Genomic DNA, 23,238 nt, shown 5'->3' on the forward strand with positions numbered 1-23,238 from the left:
TCAAATGCTCACTCCAGACTGTTGCACTTCTCACCCTGCCACTCCATGCCCTTGGGGGTGAGCGATTCTCCTACTGCAGACCTCAAGTGATAGAGAGCTTGTCACCTACAGCAAAATATGGGGCCTTTGTTGCCTGAGTGACAACATCATCAGCAAATCAAAAGGAAGAAATTAATCCTCATCACTCATCTTTCTCTCTCTCACAAAGATCAGCTTGCCAGGGGTGGAGAAACAAAGACTACGCTGAAGTATTAGAGATGAGCAAACTGAATTATTGTGCTCACACAAAAGCCCTCCATTGTTCTGGCATGAGGAGCGGCTCATTCATTTGGATCTCTGGCAGTCCCAGAGAAGCACAAGGAGGAAGCCAAGAGGAGGCCAGGTGTTGGTGGAACTGAATCAAGTCACCTCAGAAGAGGGTTCTCTCCCCTCACCCCACATATCCATCCAAGGTAGGAGAAGGCAGAGAGCTGACAGGAAATCTAACCCTACACAGGTTTGAGCTACAATTTCTCAGACACCTGAGACAAAAGCACCAGAGAGCATCTCATTCGAGGTACAGACAGAGGTGCTGGCTAGCATTCAATGCAAGCACAAAATGTTCAGAAGGTCTATCGATCCTTGAATCCTACCTAAGCCTGGCTGATGGAATGAGTTAGCTAGCACATGCAGTGATGCTTGGTCCACAGAATACACACCGCAAGGGCTAGTTTCACTTTGATTGCCCAGCCCAGATATTGGCCTCTTCTTGGGCTGTCCTTTCTTTCTGCTCAGCCATTCCCCCATTCTCATTCCATTGAAAGACTTCTGGTGTCTACTGCCCTCCAGCCTCCAGTCTGGCTAACTGTATAGAACATAAAGGATTGAGGACTTTTTGGACTTTACAAAATGATTTCTGTGGGAGCCATGACAGTAATGTCGGCTTGCACATAATAGGGACACCCTTAGGGTGTGACCAGAACACCCAGAACCACAGAAACATCAACCATGACTGCCCTAGATAAGCCCCCCATCTGCAGGAGCCAATAAGCATAAGGATCCCACCTTGCCAGGTCCATATAAGCTAAGCACCTTAGACAGATGATGCTCAAGCCTAACTCGAGAGTATTACGGACAGGTGTGCTAGAGCCAAAGACTCTGACATGCTCATCACAGCTCAGGAACTACACAGAGCTCTCTGTGCCGCCAGTCAACAGAGCTCGCTTTGGAGACTCTAAGAACTTTCGTCTCTTTGCTCTGTTGCATAAGACTCTGTACTTCCCTTCTCTGTGTATTGTGTGTTAACCAGCATGGGTACCTGATTGGTTTATCTGAGAAGGTTCCACTCAATAAACCTAGCATCATGGGAAGATACAAACGCATTCGAGGGTGTTACTTTGGTAGCCTCTTGCCCTGCTTGCAACGATAATGTGGCCTGAACCTTCTGGAACCCCCACCATCCAGGGCTCTCCCTCACCCCTACTCACACTGCACAGTCAGGTAGGCAGAGGCCGAGGGGGAACGCCCTAGACTGTTGCTAGGGACGCAGGTGTACTTCCCCGCGTCTTCAGGCTTCACCCGAAAGATGATCAGGGTCCCGTCAATCAAGATCCGAACTCTCAGCTTCAGGTCACTTTGAAGAGACAGGAGATGAGGAGACACAAAGAGCAGGGAGGCAGGGGGCAGGGGGGAGGTGGCAGGTGAGAGAAGAGGAACTTCCAGGAAATACCAGAGCAAGGTAGCAATGAGTTCCCTCACCCCCACGCCTGAGGGAGGAGACCAAGTGTGTCCTCACATTCCCAGGGACCCTCTCAAGGCCCATGCAGACACTGACCCTCACATGTGGCACATGTGGACCAACCACCCACTCTCTAAGTTCTCAGAGCCCAAGGGCAGCCTGCTCAGAGGTCTTGTCTCTGGGGACCTGGCCTGGGCCCATGCTGAGGGCTTAGGGCAGGGCGCTCACTTTTGAAAGTAGACGTTCTCATCCTGCCAATACCAGGTGTAAGTGAGGTTGCCAGGATACGCCTCCGCCCGGCAGGTAAGCAGAGCATCTTGGGATATGTTGACAGTGATGTTCTCAGGAGGGGACACTATGAAAGGAGGCCCTGGGGACACAGGAAACAAACATGACCTCACCCGATGGGGCAAGGGAGAACAAGAGCACCAGGACCTCCCAGGTAGCTCTGAGACACCTGAGGAAAGGTGTCCTGAGCCCTGGGAGGGAGGGCGGGGGTAGCACTGGCCCAAGAGTTAGCAGCACAACCCAGGCAGTTGTCATGGAGACACTTCTAGCGGCTGCCAGTGCTCAAGTTCTTACTCTCCCTATAGATCCTAGAAATGCAGACTGTACTGGACATGGCCACAGTGTGCCCCACCCCCTCGAGCCAATTGCAGACACTTTCTTGGTACATACCTGTACCCCATCCCCACACACAACCCCTCTATAAATTCTGGCTCCCCACACCAGCCATCTAACACACACACACACACACACACACACATGGTCCTTCTTGCCCATCCTTCCCTCCAGCAGAGCCCCGAGTAAGAGGCATGCTGGAGATTGAAAGGCCACTGTTTCAGTCCAGAGCGAGAAATAATCTTGCTTCTGGAGGAGTAAGAGACTTGTGCTGCTCACCAGGCAGAGGTTAAGAGGGCAGCTCAGGGGAGAGCAGAGTGAATAGGGTGTAAATTCCAGCAGTCCCTGGTGCTGACTTTCCAGACAGGCTGCAGCTGCCAAGTGGCTCTCTCTCCTGAGAGAGGCTAGTTCTCCTCCAAGCTACAGAGGGACCTCTGGCCCATGCAGCCACTCAGAACTCCAAGTCAGGAGACAGGAAGAGCATTGCCTTGGCAGCCCTGGCAGCCCAGACAGCTGCCACCAACCATCCCTCACCAGTTCCTCCAGCAGGCAGTAGATGAGAGGCAGAGCAGGTGGATAGGCTCAAAACAAAGAAGAGACCCTGCTGCCCGGACGCTGCCCTTTCTGGGGCACTCTGAGGCCCCAGATAGGACAGACTGGCATCTCCATGTGCTAACTGTGCTGACTCCAGCTCTGCCAAATGTCTGAATGCCCTCAGTATTATTTAAATGTCTGAGGTTTGCATTGAATTCCTATCTTTATCTATTGATGCCATCACTACTGGAAGGAGCTCTGAGGGAGGGTCCCTCCTCTGAGGAAGGTAGATGTATGGCAGGACACTACCTGGACAGACACAGAAACCAGAAACTCACCCAGCATGGGGCCTTAGGCCACCTGTGTGATAGCCACAGCAGGCCGCCTTGAAAGCTCTAGTCATGTAGTACCAATATTTGGGAGGAGTCCTGCCCAGCTCATTATGGGCTGCCCATGTCCACCCGCCCTCAGCCGTGCCGACTGTGCCCTGGGACAGGCTGGCCTGGAAGTCTCTGAAAAAAACCCAGAGCACAAAGAGGCCAGAGAGATCACTCTTACCTTGGACAAGCAGGTGGGTGGTATGGACAGCCTCCCCCTGGATGCTGTATGCGCGACAGGTGTAGGCACCTCTGTCCTCCCGATTGACCGATGTTACTGTCAAACTCCCATCACTCACCTGGGGCCAAGGAGAGATGGAGCTCAGCACTCACCTTGGGCCCCACCAATGCCATCCTGAGGCGGAGGTGGCCTCAGGGCTGATGTACCTGGGGGATACAGAGGCAGGTGCCTCATTTTTCATCTCCCTTCACCAACACACCTATAAGCCAGTCTGCCTGCTGTTTCCGTTTCCCCTCTGTGCCTTTGCACAGGGTGCCACTGGTCACATAAAGTGGGAGACTGCCTTGGAGAGGGAAAAACAAGCAAAGGAAGGGTGAGAGGAGCGCAGTGGTCCCAACGAAGAACCACACTTACCCTGTATTTCCCACTAGCAGCAAGGAGGGTCCCCTCCTTGAGCCAGGTGACAATGGGCTTGGGGTTCCCAAAAGCCGTGCAGGTCATGGTAATGCTGCCACCCTCCTTGGCCTCGATGTACTGAGGGGGTGTTTCTGTAAAGGTAGGGGGAGCTGCAAAGAAACCACAAAGGATTAGGGTAGGATTATCAAGCTGCTGCCCTGCACGCCTCACCAGCCCTCTCCAGGTACCAAGCCCACGTGATCATGCATAACCCTCGTAGGCTCCTGCGAGGAAGGAAGGTAGAGACAGGTAAAATACTCTGCCCAAGAATCTTACATAGAGAGGGGAGACCTGGAATTCAAAGTCAGTCTGGCTGGCTCTAAATTCTAAACTCTTCCCATAGTACTTGGCTAATTCCAATAAACACGTTTGTTGAGCATCTGTAGGAAGCATCTTAGTACTGAGCTCAGCACTAAGACGGGCAATAGACAAGACCGCTCTCCCCTGATCCTAACAGACCCAATATTTGCCACCAGCTCCACAGACTGTTCCATCATCTTTCTGTCTTTCACCTCATGATTATCCATGATACCCATACTTCCTTAACCCAGCCTGGCCAGGCCCTCACATTTGGGACATTTGTGATCTGGCTCCATCTAGAATGCCTGACTTTATCCACAGAAGCCGGGCTGCTCCCTTCTTAACTCTTCGCTGATTGTGCCAGGTTGTCCCCTACACCACCATCTGCATTGGAGTTTTGACTAAAATTCCATCCTGTTTGGATAATCAGCTTTCAAGAGACTCAGTCTTGTTTCTCTGAGCTTCTAATAGAAATAGGCTGGCTTCTCCTCCAAGGAATTCTAGCAGTTATCTGGTCAGTCTTGACCTCTTGGACTATCAGTTCTGTGTTCTGAAGTGACAAGTGAGGGCCCCACTCTGAACACCAGCCTTGAGGGTCCACAACACTAGGCTGGGGCAGGCCATTTTGAGCTTATCTCAAGGTACCCAAAACTCAGGACCAAGTTCAAGTGCCAATCTGACACTTATTGTGTAACCCTGAGCAAGTTACTCAGACTCTCTAGGTTTTACCTAAATCCCCCATCCTCCAGAATTGACATGAGGAATAAATAAGGTGTGTAAAAAGGACCTTGTAAAATGTAAACATGTAAAACATGGGTTATTTTGCCAGTGCTATCATCATCATCTCCCCATGAGCCTCTGAGGCATTAATGAGAAACTTTTAGAAGGGTCTATCCTCTCCAGACAGCCCTGCTCCCAAGAACTAGTCAGAGTGCTTTCGGATTTGATATCCATCCCCTGCTCCTCCGCCAGCCTCATCTATCACATTTTCCCCTTTATTGTGCTCTAACCACACTGCCTTCTTCGTATTCCATGGATGTGCCAAGAACACCCAACCTCAGGGCCTTTGCATTTGCCATCCTCTCTGCCTGGAAATCTAAATCCAGATCTCCTTCCTTCAGTTCATGCAAACCTTTGCTAAGATGCCATCTCTGTCTTACCTGATCAGCCAATATGAGATGGCACTTCTAGCCTTCTTATTACCTTAGATTGTTTTATTTTCTTTGAAGCATTTATCACTAATTCTCCTTGAGAGCAGAGATCTTTTCCACAAACCCCACAGCATGCCCAGCTTTTAGCATAGTTCCTGGCATGTAATAGAGCACTCAACAAACGTCTGTTGAATGGTTAAACAAACAAATGAATGAATGACTGAATGAAGGTGCATACATATACACACACCTATAGACCAACACGAATGTGAACAAATAAAACTCCTTAAGAGCATAAACATGGCAAGACCACTTCCTTCAATAATCCCGCGAGTCCATTGCTCAGTGTAGGCACACAGGGGCACTTGGAGAGTGAATACTGAATGAGTTAAGAAGCACACTTCATCACACACAAAAACACACACAACAGACATCCTCAAGAGAGTCAATTTTCATCCAATGTCTAATATACCAAAAATAACAGTAAAAAACACCCAAAGGACTCTGGAATCCTAACTCCCAGGCCTCCCTTCTTGCACTGGAAAGTGCTCATCTCCAGCAGAGCCCCTCCTCGCCAAGCCTGCCCCTTGGAATACAGTTAATACAGCCACAGCCTCTATTACCTCTGGTGTCAAGCTTAAAAGAAAAGATAATAAATTAAATTACATCCTGAAGTGACAAATTAATTACTAATTACATAATTACTTTATTATTTAGGTGCTAATCAGGAAAGTACTTTGAACAATTTTGAGTTTTGGGGAAAATAATGGTTTGACTCTCGATTATTTACTGAATTAGGTGTTAGCTTGCCAGCTGCATTTCCAGGCTTAATTCTTTTTTTTCACAAGTGCCCTATAATTAATAGTGCAGGTTAGAAATAGGCTGGCCTCTCCTCCAAGGAATTCACCAACCTAACGCAAGACTTGGCTTGGGCTTTGGGGGTATTTTCTATGTAATAAAGAAATAATTGGGTTTGTTTCCACCCAACTGATCTTCAGGAAAACACAGAAAGAGAATGAGACAATTTGTAATTCTAATTTTTCACTGGCCTTTCATTTTCCAAAGGTGATCCCTGTCAGAAAATGCCTGACATTAAACATTCTAGTTTGGTAGCAATGGAATATTGGTGCTCCAGACTCTTTCCTTCAATAATGGAAATTTATGCTGGAAAGAATCTCAGAACTTGGGATGAAGGGAAGGGGGAATAAAGGGAGAGAGATTTCGGCTGTCACCTCGGGCGGTGTCTATGCTGTTCTATCTATCTGGGGGGCAGGCTTCTTGGAAAGGGCAAAGTGTCCTTATGAGGAGCCCTGGTTCTAAAGCCTGGAGCAGATGGTATACATTCTTAGCTTTTCTGCCTGACACTTCAATATAAACAACCTGCCCGTGTTTCCTGAATGTGCCAGCACTCCTTCTTCTGGCCTTGCAGGCACACGCTGTTCCTTCTGCCTGGAATACTCTCCCCTACCTCCCACCCCTGCACCTGGCTAACTCCTCCCTGGCCAACTCCTCCCTGGCCAGGTCTCTGCACAAGAGACATTTCCTCAGAGAAGTTCTCCTTACCCTATGCTCCCAAAGGCCGTATTGCAACTGTCTCTGGACTTGCCTGCCCACTGCTATATCCCCAAAGCCTGCTACAGAGTGAACATTCAAGAATACGTTTTGAATGGATAATCATTGGTGGATTTGCAAGGACTTTTCAACTACCACAGTCCTCTGCATCTTCCAGCCTGAGGTACCTTCCTGTGTTACCACGTCCCTGCTGGTATATTTTCATCTGATTGCATCTATTTTCTCTCTTGAGAAGGAGGATGGCCAGCATCTTACACATAATTACCTACATGTCAATAACATTTCAGAAATTGGGCAAGACACTTTCTCACACAGAGTTTCATTGAGCCCTGCAAACAGGCACTGTTTTTGGTAACTGAGGAAACCGAAGCTCAGAGAGGCGATTTAAGTGGCCCAGGATCACAAAGCTAACATGCAATGAAGTCACGAAACAAACTAAATCTTTTTAGGGTCTTATTCCATGCCCATTCCACTCTGAGCAATTAGGAATTCCCAAAGAATCAACTCCCACTCATGCAAACTAAGATGTAATAAAACACACAGTTCTGCACTAAATTCTACTTCCTGTCATGTGAGTGTCTACTGAACACCTGGTATCTCAGATTGCTGAAATGAACACTAGCGGGATGATGCAAAAGGAGAAGGAGGAGGTGCTTGGAGGAGATTTCAGCCCAGTTTAGGAAAGGGCATGAGAGAGAAAGAAAGCAATGTGGGGACTTCTGCTTCAGTGTTCAGTCAGTGAAGCTTTTAGCAGCAGATTTACCTTCCTAATTATATTTTGGTTACACTAATATTAAGATGAGTTTTCACTCCCGGCACACACAACAGCTGGCATTAAAAGGAGGTGACTCAAAAGCTTGCCGAGTGGTGGGGACAGCCCACCCAAGATTTAAAATCAGCCTCTAATCAGTCTCTTGGCACTGGCTGACAGGAACCAACTGCATCAAATGGGTCTGACAGCCTGGGCTAACACTGACCTAGGGCCACCATCTCTAAGTGTGCTTTTCCCAGAGGCCAGTGCTCTGACTAAAACATTTTGTGCTTCCAGAAACCTGGATAAGTTTTTCAGGCCAGAAAGAGCATGGCCTGACCCAACCTCTGGGAGGAATGACCCAGCCCCACAAGGGAGGGCAGACAGAGCTGTCCTTCAAAGCAGATCAATACTGAGAGAAGCTTCCAAGCCAGAGCATCAATGTCTCTCCCAACCACAGCATCTATAGTCACAGACATCAAAACCAGAAGGATCCAAGCTGTGTGTGCACATCCAAAGCATATACACTGTGGAAGCTTCAATAACTATCATAGTGTCTGCAGCACAGTGGTGGCTGGATACATTTTGTCATAAACTGAATAAAAAAAGAATAAGTGTCTGGCCAGAAAAACAAAACAGAAAATGTTGCTGCCCCACACCCAGTGGGTACCACTCTCCTTCAAATTTTCTTCATAGCTCCACCCTCTCCTCGCTCCTCCACAGGATCTTTTCCCAAGTCAGGACTCCCAGTGACACAAGGGGGCCTCTCCATACGAGGAAACCCTGGGACTCAGCCTCTGGTACCATCACTGCCACAGACCCAGGACCCCAGCCTAGGTCAACACTGGGAACCAGGAAACTACCCTGGGGCCTCTGCCTGAGGCTTCCTTGCCCAGACACTTGAAAATTCATTTAACTAGAGCTATAAATAACTGATGACCATTAAAACTGTTACTCTTCCCAAGATTCTTCCACTTTATTACACAGTAAACCCAGTACAGGCAGGGACTGAGTCTGGGTTTGCTCAGCATTGTCTTCCCATCATCTGGTGCAGAGTAGTGGGCTACTATAGTGGGCTTGGTGCACAGTAGACCTTCAGTACATAATATGCAAATAAGTACATTTAACAAGGAACCAAAATGTCAACCTGAAAAGGAGGATTGCAATGATGAGACTCCAGGAATTCCACTCAAGAGTGGGGAGGCATTTCCTAGGCTAGCGGGGTCTTCCCAAGGCTGGGAATTGTACCAGCAGTTACCGCTTTGGCCTCCGCAAAGCCTTAACCCTCCTGGTTTCAAGAACCAGATGCTTACCTCCCTCTAAGGAACTCTAACACCACCACCCACAGCAAACCCCTGCCTCATGCCCAGGGAGCTGCTCCTCCCAGGCACTTGCTGACCCAAGAGGCTCTGGGGAGACAACTGAGGAGGCACAGCAGGCGGGGCCCAGCCGTGCTGAGGCTCCTCTCTGCAGCAGGGACTGGGAGCAGAAATGGGGTACAGTTCCCCTAACACAGGCCCTCAGAGAGCGGGCTTTCCAGTTGTCCCCCACCCCCAGGAAGGAGTCCTGTACGCACCGTTGATGGTGAGGTGGACCCAGCTGCCATTGTGAAAGGTGTCATACTGCTGGTCCAGCATGAGCACTTTGCACTCGTACCAGCCCTGGTCCTCAGAGCGAACCTGCTCCAGCCGCAGTGATGCTTTATCATGAAGACTCGCCCGGCCTGGGGGACAGAATGGACAAGAGCTGCAGCAGCCATCAGGGTGAGGCCAGCAACTCAACATCCCCCTCCCCAGCCAAAGGCAGAGGGCCCATCATAACCTGCAGACCGTTTCCCATGGCAGGGCCCCAAAACAACAGCTGGCACCAACCTCCGGCTGCAGGTGGCAAAAGAAAAGGCATGAAGCATTGGCCGTGGAGCCACAATCCCGCCCCAGCCCTCCAGCCTCAGCTGGCCCCCATTCAAGCTGCAACTCTGTGTTTGGCACTGAGAAGAGCCTCAGTTCCTTAGAATACTTCCCCTTCTTTTGGAGATCTCTTAGGACAAAGCAAAGACATGAGGGATACAGAGCTGAGAGGAAAGAGAGAAGGAAAGGGAGCGGGGAGAGGGGGAGGGAGGGAGCAAGAAGGGAAGGAGAGAAGGTAAAAGGTCTACACAGTCCTGAGCATCTCCACTCAAGTGGAGTAACACCCCTATCCAAGCAGGGCCCCACACCCTACACCCCTGTCTGGCTACGTTATGGCAGGGCGGAGGAAAGGCGGGCCGGGGAACAGGGTGCTGGGATCCTCTCCCAGTCCTGATGCCAGTGCCAGAGGGGCTGCTCATCTAACCAGAGCTCAGGGCCCCAGGTGCTAAGGCTGCAAGGCCTATAAGCCTGAGGCTGAGGAAAGGGCTGGCCAGCAGAGCAAAGACCCCCAGTTAGCCTCCTTAACTTCATCTTCCACCCTTCGAAGGCCATCTTTATCTCACTGAAACGTTTATCTCACTGTACTAAGAAGGTAAGAGTTGTAGCAGGAGCCAAACAGAGTGGGGAGTAGCTTCCTTCCTCTATGATGAGAGAGGATGTCCAGCAGCCCTCAGGGTCCTCCTCCCCTCACCTACCACCTTAGCCCACCCCTCACCCCAGGGCCACAACCTCCTCTGCCTTCCTCCTTGTCTCGGCACTGGAAATCTGCCTAGCGACCTGACTGTCAAAACCAATCAGGCCAAAAAGAGAGAGACATAGGCAAAGGAGGGAGAGGGAGGGAAAGGGACAGAGAGAGAGAAATGGAAGCTTTCTGAGAGAAATGCAATGCAGACCTCAGTAGTCAGAAGTAAAGAAAAGCAGTGTCCCACCAGCTTCCTCTCTTCCCTTAAACCTCAACACACACACATATGTACACACACTCACATGTGCACACATTCACTCCCATTCCTCACATGCTCATAAACACAAACACACACACACACACACACACACACACACACACAGAACGCCCTGCTCCTGGACAGGCTGGCAGACAGGGGCTGGCAGTGACTCACAGTGATGCCACTGCTGGCAGGAGTAACTGTGGCAGAGGAGGCAGAGAGCAGGCACCCATCAGAGGCACAGACACACACTTACACTCAGGGATGGGATGAGGCCCAACTTCAGAGCCAGAGGGAGGTGTGGGTACAGGCAGACAGAGCAAACCCCACAGTTGCAACTGCTGCACGACTAGACATGGGCAGCAGCTCTGACTCCGCTTCCTCCTTCACGGAGCTGCCCTCAGCCCAGCCTGGCTGTCCCACAGGGTGGACTTTCTAGGCTGCCTTGTCTTCTACTCCTGCCTCTGCTCCTGCAAACCCCAGGCTGTGTGGTTTAGGAGGGCTCCATGTCTGCACTACCTCCTCTTCCCTCTCCTCCCCACCACTTAATTAGAACCTACCAGAGTCCAAAGGATGGGAAGAAAGAGGCAGAGACTGTGGAAAACAGAGATAATAGACGAGTCAGAAAAAAAAGAGGAAGCAATAGAAATAAAGGCAGCAGGAGGCATGACCACTGAGAGCTGGGACCCTGGAGGGGAAGGGCAGCCCTGCCAAAACCAAGGAGAGAAGGCGAAGGGTCCCAGACCTTACCTGCATACTCAGGGTCCACATGGGGTGGGTAGTAGCCAAACTTGATGAAGATAGGGATGGGCACCCCAAACTTGAACCACTCCACGACATAGGGTGGGGGCTGCCCTGTCACCGGGTGGATCACGTCGCATCGCAGGACCACAGCCTCACCAGCTCTTGCTGTCACAAACTCGGGTTCCTCTCGCAGGCCGTGGGCAGCTAACGGGACAGCAAAGTTGGGATGCAGAGAAGGAAGTAACAAGGAGATCCTGTCCTGGCCACCCCAGAGGCAGACTCCTGCCCATGTTTAAGGACCTCCGCTCCCTTCCCCAAAGCCAGCTGACCTCCAGCCTGCCTCCTGAAGAGGAGCTCACTCACTCCCCAGAGGGTGCTCAAGACACCCTCCACCTCTCTCCCCAAGTCCCCCAACCGCGAACCTGCAGGGGAGGAGAGGAGGAAGAAGAGCAGAGGGAAGCAGATCTCTTCAGTCCTGCAGGCCAGCCCTTCCCTCCCCAATCCCAAAGAGCAGAGCTGTGATCATGCCCTCCCCCGTGACACCCCACCCCCGCAAGAATTCTAAGGGGTGTGGACACTGAGAAGGTTGAGGGTCCATGGCCTCTCTGTGGGGACCCTCGGCCCCAGGCCGCTGTGGCCAAAGGTAAACTCAGACTATCTTCCTGTACCAGGATGCTTTCCACCAGAGCCAGTAAGGAGCTGCACAGCCTGATGTCCTCCCGCCCTCCTCCTACCCCCTACCCCCACCCAGTCTGAAGTTCACAGCACAAAACAAGAGTGCTCTATACAGTCACAGGGAATCCCTACCAAGCTGAGCAGAGGCTGCTAGGGGCAACGCCAGAGGGAAAACCTAACAGGCCCGAGCTGGCCTCTCAGCCCTCACCCCACTCTGCTGCACCTGCTGCTGAGGGGGGTGGAGAGGCCTCCAGCCCTCCAGTTTCTAAGCCCCAAACCCATCAGGCTGCAAAGTACCAGATATCACCATTAGGATAGCAGGATGCTGGGGACAAAGGAGGGGTCCTTGGGGCCCACCTCAGCCAGCTAAGGGGAAACCACCCTACCGTAGGCAGAGGACAAATCAAACAGCTGCACAGGGTGCCCCCATCCTCCTGCCAGGGGAGACAAGGAGGGAAACCCACCCCACCCCCACCCCAGAGCTGGAGGTTAATGCAGACACTGCTTCATGCACCTGGATGGCTTGCCTCTGGACTCTAAATGCCTGGACTCCTGAACGAGGTATGCAGCCCCCACCTCCAGCCTGACATTCCTCCCTCCCACACCAGGCCTCCGTGCCCACAAAGTCATCTTGTCTAGCTTACTTCCCAGTCAAAGGGACAGCTAGGGAAGCCTCTCCCTCCTGCCTTTCCTCCCACTACCCAACACAACCCGGACTAGACCAGGGCTTTCCCCATCCTAGTCCCGCAGGCAGCACCAAGGACAGCAGCTGCTCATTGAGGCTGAAAGCCAGGGAATGGCTGGGCCCTCCCTCCAGTGCTGAGAGAGGATGTCCAGGAGAGCAGCGCGACTGTCTGTTCGGTATCTCTGGGTCTGATTCCTGCTGCATCTCTGACCCCTGTGTGCTCCTACTGGTCTCCTCTCATCTTGCTTTCTTCTTCATGTCTATCTCTCTGTTTTTCTCTACCTCTGTCTCTCTCTGCTGTGTCTCTCTCTTGCTTGCTCCTTCTCCATGTCTGTGTCTCTCTTCAAGTCTCTGTGTGTCTCTCTTTCTAGCTCCCACTCTATGTGGGTAATTCTGTCTACTTGCCTATCTTTCTGTTCCTATGTCTCTATCAGTGTGTGTGTGTGTGTGTGTGTGTGTGTGTGTGTGTGTGGCTAGTGTGTGTGTCTGTTGGGGGAATATGTGGACTTCTGTTCACCTGTTCAAGGGGAAGAAATTTTGCCTGCTTTTCTGCGTGGACCTGTTTTTGTGAGCTTGTGCATTCTGTTTCATCTCTCTCTATGTTTGTCTGTATGTTGTCTGTGTGTCTCTATGCATTTCTCCTTCTCTCCCTTCCCTTCCCCCTCTCCCTCTTCTCCCCTGCAAGTTGCAGAAAGAGGAGGAGGCAAGACCTTCCAGAAGCTGATTGGCTACCGGTGACATCACTGTTTTCTAGAGAAAGAGCTAAGATCACAGAGTATTTTTGGAGCAGAGCAGAGTGTTGCACTCACCTGCCTGAGGCCCCAGCAGGTTTCCCAATTCTCCCCACCCCCAAACTTGTCTCAGACAACGTTTGAATTCCAGCCCCTCAGGAAAAGCATGGAGAGGGCCCAGCTGCAGCAGGTGCCTCCCCCACAATCCCAGGGGCACCCAGAAAGGGATAGATCCTGCCTCCCAGCATCTAAGGAGCATAAAAGCTGATCTTGGACCCAGGAGAAATGGGCAAACAGTGGGCACCATGAGTGATCAAGAGGAGTAGTGTGTGTGTGCACATATGTGTGGGTACATGTTTGTGTATGTGTAGCTCTTAGCAAAAAGACAGGTGTATGCATGTGGATGTGTGCATGTGCATGTGTGTTTGTGTGCATGTGAATTTGCATGCACATGTGAGTGTGTGCAGCAGAGACTTTTGAGGAAATGAAAAGAGGAAATACAGGATAATGGGGGAAGAGGAGTGAGTTATTCCCAGGGTCACAGTTACCTGGTGGGGGGCGTAGAGGCTGTCCACAGAAGGGGGCTCCTTCACAAGGCTTTGGCCCTACAGCCTTCGGCAGCAGGAAAAGGGGTGGGGAAACAGTCGGACACTGCTGGGCGGGTGGCTGCCCCCCTCTACCAATGAAGCTGGGTTCTGGAGCTCTCTGGGTCCTGGGGTTGAGGACTCTGGGGGGCAAGCCCAGGAGGTGGGTCAGCTCTGGGCTCTGACATGGGTTCCCACAGGGCCGGCTGCTCATTTGCACCTCCTGCTGCCTCATTCTCACCGCATGGCAATGAGGCAGCCTTGTTCACACCTTCCCCAGCACTGGAGCAGGCTCCAGGTTTCCACCCTACCCCTCCCCCAGCCAGCCCCTGAGCTCAGGGCTGAGTACCTGCCAGAGGCCCACCCCCTAGCCAGGTGGCCCCACCCTGCATCCCTTCTCAAGGACCCTATCTGAGAGAGGACACAGAGAGATAAGCATCCCAAAGATCAGAAGACAAAAGACAGGGAATTCCCCAGGAAGAAGGAAAAAGGGTGGGAGCCCTGCCCCAGCCTCCATACTCAGTCCCACCCTCCTGGTTTTCTGAATTCTAAACTATTTATCAGCTTTTGTCATCTCCTCACCAGACACACACACACACACACACACACACACACACACACGCACACACACACACACACACACATGTTCTCTCACTCCATCACCCACAAGCACTTCTCCCAAAGCCCAATCCTTTCTGAGTCAAATCATGTCTAATAAAACACTTTCTCCAAAAAAGCTCACTATAAAAAAATAAAAAATAAATAAAATAAAATAAAAAGGTAAACAGGCTGGCAATGAAGAAGGAAGAGGAGCTTGATGGAGGAGAGACAGAGGAATTCAAACCCAGGAGGACACTGAATCCAAACCAAAGAGTGAAAGATTGAAGAAGCAAGGAAGGAGGCACAGAGATAGGTATAGTTCAAACCAGACACAGACAGAGCCCAGCCTGGGGGAGGGGGGGCGGGGGGCGGGGTTGGGAAGCAGAGCGAGCCCGACAGTGAGCAAGAACACTCAGGGGCACAGAGGACTCAGCCACTGCAATATAGACACAGGCCTTCAAAGGACCAAGAACCAGGAGGGGGACAGAGCTGAGGCTGTTCCTTCAGGGAGCAGGCAGAATTCTCTCTAGCAGAGCTGGCTGGAGCAACTGCCCACTGGTTCTGAAGGGAGCAGGAAGGAAGGGGTAAGAGAAAGAGGGAGGAGGGGAAGAGAAGGATGGATGTGACCTGAGATGGAAAGGAGCTACAAGAAAAATAGACCCCCAGATCCCCTGCCCTATCACAGAAGACTGAGCAGCCCAAAGGGAGGAGGCTGCAACCTCATAGGGAAGCTGGCATCTGCAGGGGTGAGGACAGTAGGAGGCTGTGAGGTATCCTGGATTTCACATACCCGTTCTAGAGATGGCAGGACACAGCAGTATCCTGAGCCTAGCAAATCTGCAGCTTTGGGCTCTGCCAGCACACTTTGGAGCTGTTTTACCCCAGTAGGGAAGGGAGAACAGGAGGGCAAAGGAGGAGGAGGTGGCCCCTGCAGTCTGGCTGACCTTTGGAAAGCCTACAGGGTACAAATCTACTGTTCTCTGGGCCAGGTGGCACCCAGCAGGGAGCCAAGTTCAGGGCTGCCTTCGGATCCTCTGTGAGCACAGAACCATGAGGTATCCAGGGCCTGGCATGGCCCAGGCCTGACACTCATAACCTAGAGCTCTTCCATCAGGGCAGGGCTGTGGGAGAAAGGGCAGCTGAAAATGGGAAACACTTTCAATACCAGCGAAGGTACAGGAGCCCATGCAGGGAGAGCTTCAGCTGGCAGAAAATCTAGCTTCCTCTATATACCTACCATATGCCAGGCTCTGTGCCGGGCATGTGACATGGAGTTCATTTAATGCTCACAATGCCCACCTGACAGAAGTACCACCATCTCTATTTCACGAATGAGCAAACCGGAAGGCTACCTGGCTCAGCCAGGTCACTCAGGTCATTCAGTCAGCAAGTGGGAGAGCTCGCATTTTCTCTTTGCCTGCACTCATTCATGCCATCCTGCCAACCACAGGCCGGACACCAAGACTTGTCCCCCACTGCACCCCTCCCTACCACATGCACTGCACAGGTTCTGATAGCAAGACTCCTGCAGCCCAGGACCAGAGAAGGATGACAGAGCAGGCATTTCAAAGGCAGTCAGTCAGCCGACTCTCATGGGCTCCGGCTAAGCCTCACTGTGCCTGAGACTCAGGAGGCTCTGGCTAGGTCTAGTGGCAGCTGTGGTAAGGAAAAACCATGAGTGAGCGCCAGCCACCACGGCTTGTGAGTATGGGTCTTTACTGGAACCTCCTCTTCCTCCTCCTCTCTCTCCTCCTCTGGGCACCAGACTCCCAAACTACAGGCCTGTTGTCTAATAATACCAGCGACAGCCACCGCCACCTCCATCTGCCAGCCTAAAAATAATCTCTGCTGAGTCCAAAAAAGGCACAGCCCCCGATAGTCCCCTAATCGCTCCTCCCTGACAAGCCAGGAGGCTCCAGGAGATTCCAGGGAGTCGGCAACTCAGGCTCCCACGGAGGCACACACCCAGAGGATGGCATGAGGAAGGCAGAGGAGAGACTCCCTGCTGTCCAAAACACAAAGCTTAGAACACTAAAAGCATGAGATGGAGAAGACGTCTGAGTCCAGAACCTCAGATCATGTCCTTGTTCTCCTTTCCAGAAGGCAAGAGGGCCAGAGGTCATCTGGACATCATTCTGCCTCCAGCAAGGACTCCCACACCCAGCCTGGCAGATCCTCAGAGAAGTCCTCACCTCCCATGGCCTCCCCATTGGTGACCTCACAGCCCTTCCAGCCCCCATTCCCCTTCAAACCTCTCGGAGTCGGAAGTCAAAGGTCAGGTAAGCCCAGATGGCCTAGCCAGGAAACTTTCCCATCTTCTGAACAGAAAGGCACTGGAGAGGAGGGGCAGGAACAGCAGGCCTCCTTCCTCCTGTGGGTACCTCTCCTCCCTATCCCTCTCAGCTGGGTTCCAGAAGCAGCTCGTGAGGAAGCAATGCTATTAGCAGCCTTAATATGCTTTCGGCTAGATTGTCTTTCCAAGAGCCCTTTCCCCGAGAGCCCCTGACAGGAAGCAGTCAGTAATTCAACCTCAGCTCTGCTCCTTTAATGGCTCCTCAGCAGAAAGGCAAAGCCACACCCCATCTCAAGCCCTCCCCAACACCTGGGAAGAGGCCTGCACCTACTCATGTGTAACCAAATGTACACATGTGCTCTGGAGCCAGTAGGCAGGCCTGGACAGGTGAGGGCACCATGAGCTCTGCCTGCTATGGGCAACATTCCTTGAGTAAGGGGCCAGGTAGACATGATAAGTAAGTGGGAAATCAAAGTCCCATATTTACTCACAGTGAAGCGTCAGCGTTTCCTACACTGAAGCCAGAAAATGGGGACAGTAGCTCACCTCATACAATTTGTGAAGACGAGCCTGTATGCAAGCCGTCTGCCACAGACCATGTTGGTGGGTGCCTGCGATAAGGAGGGAGGGAAGGGGGACAGAAGGACAGGTCTAGAGGAAACTATTTCAGCCCTCTTCTCAGAACAGTCAGACTGGCTAGGACCTCTGTCAAAGCCCTGGCCTACATGGAATTGTTCTCCAAACCCTAATGGAGGCCCTGTCTCCGCTCACCAGTCTGCTGCTTATTCACGCAAGAGGGAACAGAAACGCAGGAGATTCCTAAGAAAAATAGGTCAGCTGCCTGAGGCTGACTGGACTGGCACCCGTGGGCAGTGCCCTTGAGGGTCCGGGCTATGTAAGCTGCCTCTCCAACCCAGCACCCTTTCCCATCTTCCCAGGGACCCAGCCCATCTCTGCTCTGGGGTGTGCTGGACAATGGGCAGTGGATGCCAGAGTCACTGGAAGACAGACCCCCTGTCAGCCTCTCCAGGAGCTCTGCCTGGGTTTGTCCACTTAAGCTTCTCTCAGGGACCTCAGACAACTGAGCTGAGCCTCCAACTTTGAAAACTTCTGGGCTGCCTAGACTCAGGTGCAGAGCCAGAGGATACGAAAAGCAAGACATCTGCTCTGAGTCTAGTCTCACTCCTACCCACAGCACTTAAGAAGGGAGTGACCCCATCTCATGCCTGTAGATGGACTGCCCTGTCCTGCTGCATTCCACACATGTACAGATATACACACAGGTGAATACAAACACACATGCACACACAGGTATGTGCACACATACAGACACACGTACATGTGCACAGTAACATGCAGACATGCACACACCTCCAGACCACTTTCGCCAATTATAGTTCTTTTCACAATTCAGATCCACTCTTCATATAAGCTGCTTAACCCGTCCTAGGGAGCAGACAGAAGAGAACCACTCTCCTGAGACCCTGAGCTGCAGACTGAAAAAAAACCACAGGATGTGGCAGGGAGAGAGAAGTTCATGGAGAAATGCGGTAAATCTCAAGCCTAGCCCCCTTTAGGGTTTATCTCCCAGCCCTTACTTCCTGGGCAAGGCACGCAGAAAGCCAGAGAAAGAAAAGGCCAAGGGAGAAGAGAGAGCAGTAGGCCCAGTTCTGGGAGCCACACCCTGGCTGGGCGGGCAGAGAGGAGAGAGAAAACACAGGCATGGGGAGAGAGCAGTGCCAGGAAAGAGGGAGGGCAGAGATGCTGGGTTTCAGCATCTCTCCAGCTAGGCAGCCTCTGCTTCTTGGATAACCAGATACCGGCTTTCTGTCTCAGAGCCATAAACATGAAACCACCCAGCTCTGGGACCTGACAACTCCAAGTCTAGCACATGTTGGGCCTCAGGCCAGCAGCTGAAAGCTGATTCTTCTCACAGCCCTCCACCATGCCCCTTCCAACACATCCCCTCCTCAGCTTCTCCCCAAGGTACAGCTGCCAGACACACCCCTGCCTCTAGTGTGTGTGTGTGTGCGCTAGGGACACACACATGCATGCACACATATACACCACTTGGCCACTTCCTGAGCCAAGTCCTTCTTAGCTGATAGGATGTCCATGAGGTCTTGCTAGAAGCCTTGAGGTCTAAATCTCCCTCCCATCTTTATTACCAAAGGAAAGAACGTAGGGGCAAGGCCAGGCAGAGAGTAGAGGACACTAGTCCAGCTACCAAAGAAATCTGAGTCAGAAACCCACTTTATTTGGGGATGCTGTAGTCATGGATAACCCAACCACAGAATCTGTGGTAGACAGAAGGAGGCAGCCTTGGGAATCAAGGCCCAGAGTCAGTCAACCATGACCTAGGGTCCTCCCTTGAGCTTGCTCAGCAAATGTCTGGGACGCTGAGACTCCAGTCACCATTTTCCAGGTTCCAGATATCTCTCTAGTTTCTCTCTTTTCCATACCCTCCCCAATCTCTCCAGTGATCTCAAGTCCCTTCAGACACACAATTGAAGTCAAAAGGAGGAAAGAGCACATCCTTACCTCTGTCCATGCCCAACAATGCCTAAGGGGCCCATTGTACCCTTGCACCCCTCTGCTAGAGCAGCCCCTGCTTCAGGCAAACCCTAAGAATGGCATCTTGAAGTCCCTCCCACTCAGGAATCTCCCCGGAAGTCACCTCTGCCAGTCAGAGAACAGCTGAGCTCTCACACAGAGCCAGCAGTTGAACACTGTTGGTATTTCTCACTGGAGCAGGCGCCTGCCACACAGGTCTCCTTTCTCTCCCTGCAGAGGCTATGAAGCTATGACCTGCTAGCCTCCTGGGCTCCCCATGTCCTTCCCTCAAGCCTCTGGCCACTGACAAAATTCCAGTTTTGCAGATTTTTCAAAGCTTTCCAAGCAGCCTGGAGACCTGCATCCCCTCCACACATCAACCTAGGCTGAAATGGATAAAAGGTTCTCCCCAGACAAGGTCAGCCCATGAAAGGGTACTTGGTTCCTGATAGAAGCAGCCTTCTGAACTTCCCCCTAAGTCATAACCAAGCCCCAATGTCCTGAATGGCCAGTAAGAAGAAATTGAGAAGGGGCCTGGAACCTCAACGATAATGAAATCATTAATAATAATAATAAATGTTGACATTTATTGAGTACTTACTATATAACAGGTAGCCACTCATTTCTTTATAGTGCTAATGTTCACAAAGAAAAAAAAGACCTACAAGCTCATCCTGTTAACTCCATTTTCCATTGAGTCAAGTGACATTTAGAGAGCAACTTGTCCAAGGTCACAGGACCAGCAAGTGGCAGAGCCAGGATTTGAATCCAGGTCATTTGACTCTGGTCCTAAGTCTTTAACCACCACACATAGAGCCTCTTTAGGCTAAAAAGACCCCAAGACTAATAAGGAGTGGCAGGCTGGGGTGCATGTCAAGCTATCCCGGACAGAAGGACCTCTCCACATACAGAAAGAAGGCATAACCTTCATGCTCAACAGCATTCAACATTGGGAGATCGTTCCTTCTGTCTGGCCATTCTATATGTTGCTGCAATATAGACTCATTTTCCTTTATTCTGTCCTTAAACTTGAAAAAAAATCTATTCCCCTCACCCTGACTTGTCAGCTTTGGAGGCTATTTCAGAACCTCCCTTCAGTGTCTCTTTTTTATTCAAAGATCCCAGCACATCCTTCTGTGCTTTCAGTGACAGTCCCATAGCAGGAACATACCAAGAAACAGAGGGGTGGAGGACGAGGGCATTGGAAGACTACAAGGAAATAGGAGAAAGGAGAAGATTGAGGCTAGAGACAGATTCTCAGGCACAACTTGACCCGCCTCACACCCATCCCCATTCCATAAACTCTTGCAGTCTCCCTGGCCTCAGTTTTCCCACCCGACAAATGGAGAGTTTTAAAACTATCCAGGTCAACAACATACCATTTAACAAAATCACCCCTACCTTAACCCTGCTCTGGTTCTGTTTTCAGACCACCCCCTGCCCACCCCCCTCACCCCATCCCCCACTCCCCGCCAAATAATCGCATGGGAGACATTTCATTGCAGAAACTTTCTCAAATCACTTCACTCCTCCCTCTTACACATCCCTAGACAAGGTGGTGAGAGGACCCTGTAAAAGGCGCCTCCTGCCTATCCCTTCTGCCCTCCTGCCTACCCCTTCTGCCCTAGCGCAGCTAGGAGTGGGTTCTCTTCCCCGGCGGGTCCCCCCTGCTGACTTCCACCCATCCACCGTTCCTCTCTCGCAGCCATCTCATCCGGGCTTGTGAACTTGCCCGCAGCTGGGTCGTGTCTGTCCGCTGAGAACCGTGAGCTCAGAGTCCTGGCACCCTCGAGCTCCTCTCCTACTTCCATACATGGGCCGAGAGCTCGGGGTGCCACCCAGAGGCTTGTAGGTCGTTTTGCCCGTCTCCAGAGCAAAAGCCCGAGCGTTCACGCGCGCATCACCCAACTAGCTTCGTTGGCTTCCTTTTAGCCTCTTCCACAGCTCAGACGGGAGAAAAGGGAAGGAGAAAAAAACCTCTCTCCGCTCCAAGATGCAGCAATGGGGACACCCTCCCCCACTGCCCTTGCACCTAGGCACCTCAGCCTTGCAGCCTGGGAGGACTGCGTCGGGTTGGCCCGGCTGAGGTGCGCTCCCAGGGAACTTTTACCTGACAGGGACCAGGTGCGGCTCAGACGCGGGCGCCTGGCAGGGCTAAGCAAAACTGGACACTTCTCAGAGCCCGCCGAGGGACCTCGCGCTTAACCAGCTCTTTTACTCTCTCGGGGCTCTGTGCGCCCCCAGCTCTGCGAGGAGAATCTGACCTCCGGCTGCCAAGACGTGTGGTCAGGAGGGGCGCGAGCTGGAGCGGTGGGCGCCCGCAGGGTGGAGAATCCTGTCCCTTAGCCGTGGGTGCCGAGAATCCCAAGGCTTTGGGTCGCGCCTCCCGGCAAGGGCCGGTCTGCAGAGCGGTGGCGCTGCGCGGGGCGCGAGCGTGCTGCAGCCTGCCCGAACACCCGCAAACTCCCCGGCAGCCAGAGTTAAGGAAAGCCACCGACTCCCCAGTGCTGGAGGAGGCGGCTGCTCTGGCTAAGGCAAGGGACTCGGAAAACCGGTGTGAAGCCCTATGGCCGAAGATGGGCAAAGTCGTCTTCTATTCCAAGGGTTCTTTTCCCGAGTACCCGGCAGCCGGTGGGCTGGGGCCCATTCCCGCTTGACCCTTCAGCCCGCTGCTCCCAGCCCTCCCAGGCTGTGCCCCGGAGCGCGCCTAACCCGAGCCCAAGCCTCGCCCGCGAAAAGGCGCAGCGCTCGGCGGGGCCTGGGAGCCAGAGGCGGAGAGGAAAGGAATGAGAGCGCCTGCAGGGGCAGAGCAGGGACACTGCACTTCAACTCACCTTGAGCCGCAAGACCTCGGGTGCTGATCACACTTGCTATCAAAGTGGCCACATACCAAATCATAGTACTACCGCGCGCCAGCCAGGAGCCTCATCCTATCACAAAGTGCTTCTGCGCCGCACACTTCTCGCCCGAGCGCCTGCTCACGCCTGCTCGTGCCCGCCTACGCCCCGCGCCAGTGCTCCTGCAGCCCTGGCGGCCCGCTCCCCATCCCTCCGCGGCTCCGCTCGGCTCGGCGCGCAGCCTCCCCGGCCCCAGCGCAGCGGCACCTGCACTACCAGCCCAGGCAGAGCGCAGCCAGCACCACGGTGAAGCCTAGCCGGGCCAGGCCTCCGGGACCGCCCCTTCTCCCCGCCCATTGGTCACCGCCCACAAGCCTCAAGGTCTATTGGCTCAGAAGTCCGTCCGTCATGGCGCGGAGGCGAGTCTATTTCAAGGTGCGTTGAAGTGTGGCGAGCACAGAGCCGCAGAATCATGCGCATTGCCAGAGAGAAGGCGTTGTAGCGGCTCTGCTCTGTTCTCTTTACTGCTCACACTGCATGGCAAGTTTCTGGTAAAGGAAATGGTAGCTCCTCTGCTTGATAACGGGACCCTGGGAGTCTCAATTACCCCTGACATTTCTTAGGGGACGTCTCCCCCGCCCATCCAGGGAACCCAACATCCGGTTTCCATCCAGCTAAAAGCAATTCCCAGGAGGACGATGCTGATTCAGTAATGGGGAAACCCAGGAACGCGCAGCCTGGGAAAGCTCGGGAACGTCCTTCGCCGGAAATCTGTTCAAAGAGGTCATGCACAAACTCCCCCACCCCCACTCCCTTCCACACACGTACACGTTTCCCTCTAGAACGCACTCCCTCCTACCCAAATGTGATGTTAAGCTCCATCCAGCCTGAAGGCAGGGTAATGACTAAAACGACCCCTGAAAGTCGCTCAGATTTAGAATGAGTCATTAGCTCAACTGCAGGAGTGTCACAGACCCCCTCTGGAACATACGTACTCACATTGCCACCCCCAGAGCAGGTCAATGTTC

General features: G+C 52.5%; 1 protein-coding gene across 13 annotated transcripts in view; it reads right to left on the reverse strand.

Moving 5' to 3' along the window:
• Positions 1 to 22,499, reverse strand: part of IGSF9B (immunoglobulin superfamily member 9B) — a 48,790-nt gene extending 26,291 nt beyond the window's left edge. For 8 of the 13 annotated variants that reach the window (XR_005656336.1, XM_039878861.1, XM_039878866.1 and 5 more), the window contains exons 1-7: positions 22,208 to 22,497; positions 11,259 to 11,456; positions 9,237 to 9,383; positions 3,845 to 3,996; positions 3,431 to 3,548; positions 1,946 to 2,087; positions 1,467 to 1,612 (exon numbers count right to left, since the gene is read on the reverse strand). Coding sequence is in view for 9 of the 13 variants with exons in the window: in XM_039878861.1 (XP_039734795.1) it covers positions 1,467 to 1,612; positions 1,946 to 2,087; positions 3,431 to 3,548; positions 3,845 to 3,996; positions 9,237 to 9,383; positions 11,259 to 11,456; positions 22,208 to 22,271 (967 nt within the window). In the remaining 4 variants the exon portion in view is untranslated. Of the gene's footprint in view, positions 1 to 1,466; positions 1,613 to 1,945; positions 2,088 to 3,430; positions 3,549 to 3,844; positions 3,997 to 9,236; positions 9,384 to 11,258; positions 11,457 to 22,207 lie in introns of all 13 variants that reach the window. The other 5 variants (XR_005656334.1, XR_005656335.1, XR_005656333.1 and 2 more) reach the window with 3 other exon arrangements.
• Between the last annotated feature and the right edge of the window lie 739 nt (positions 22,500 to 23,238).

Source organism: Pteropus medius, unplaced genomic scaffold (assembly GCF_902729225.1).
Source record: "Pteropus medius unplaced genomic scaffold, Ma_sr-lr_union100, whole genome shotgun sequence".
NCBI classification, from domain to species: domain Eukaryota; kingdom Metazoa; phylum Chordata; class Mammalia; order Chiroptera; family Pteropodidae; genus Pteropus; species Pteropus medius.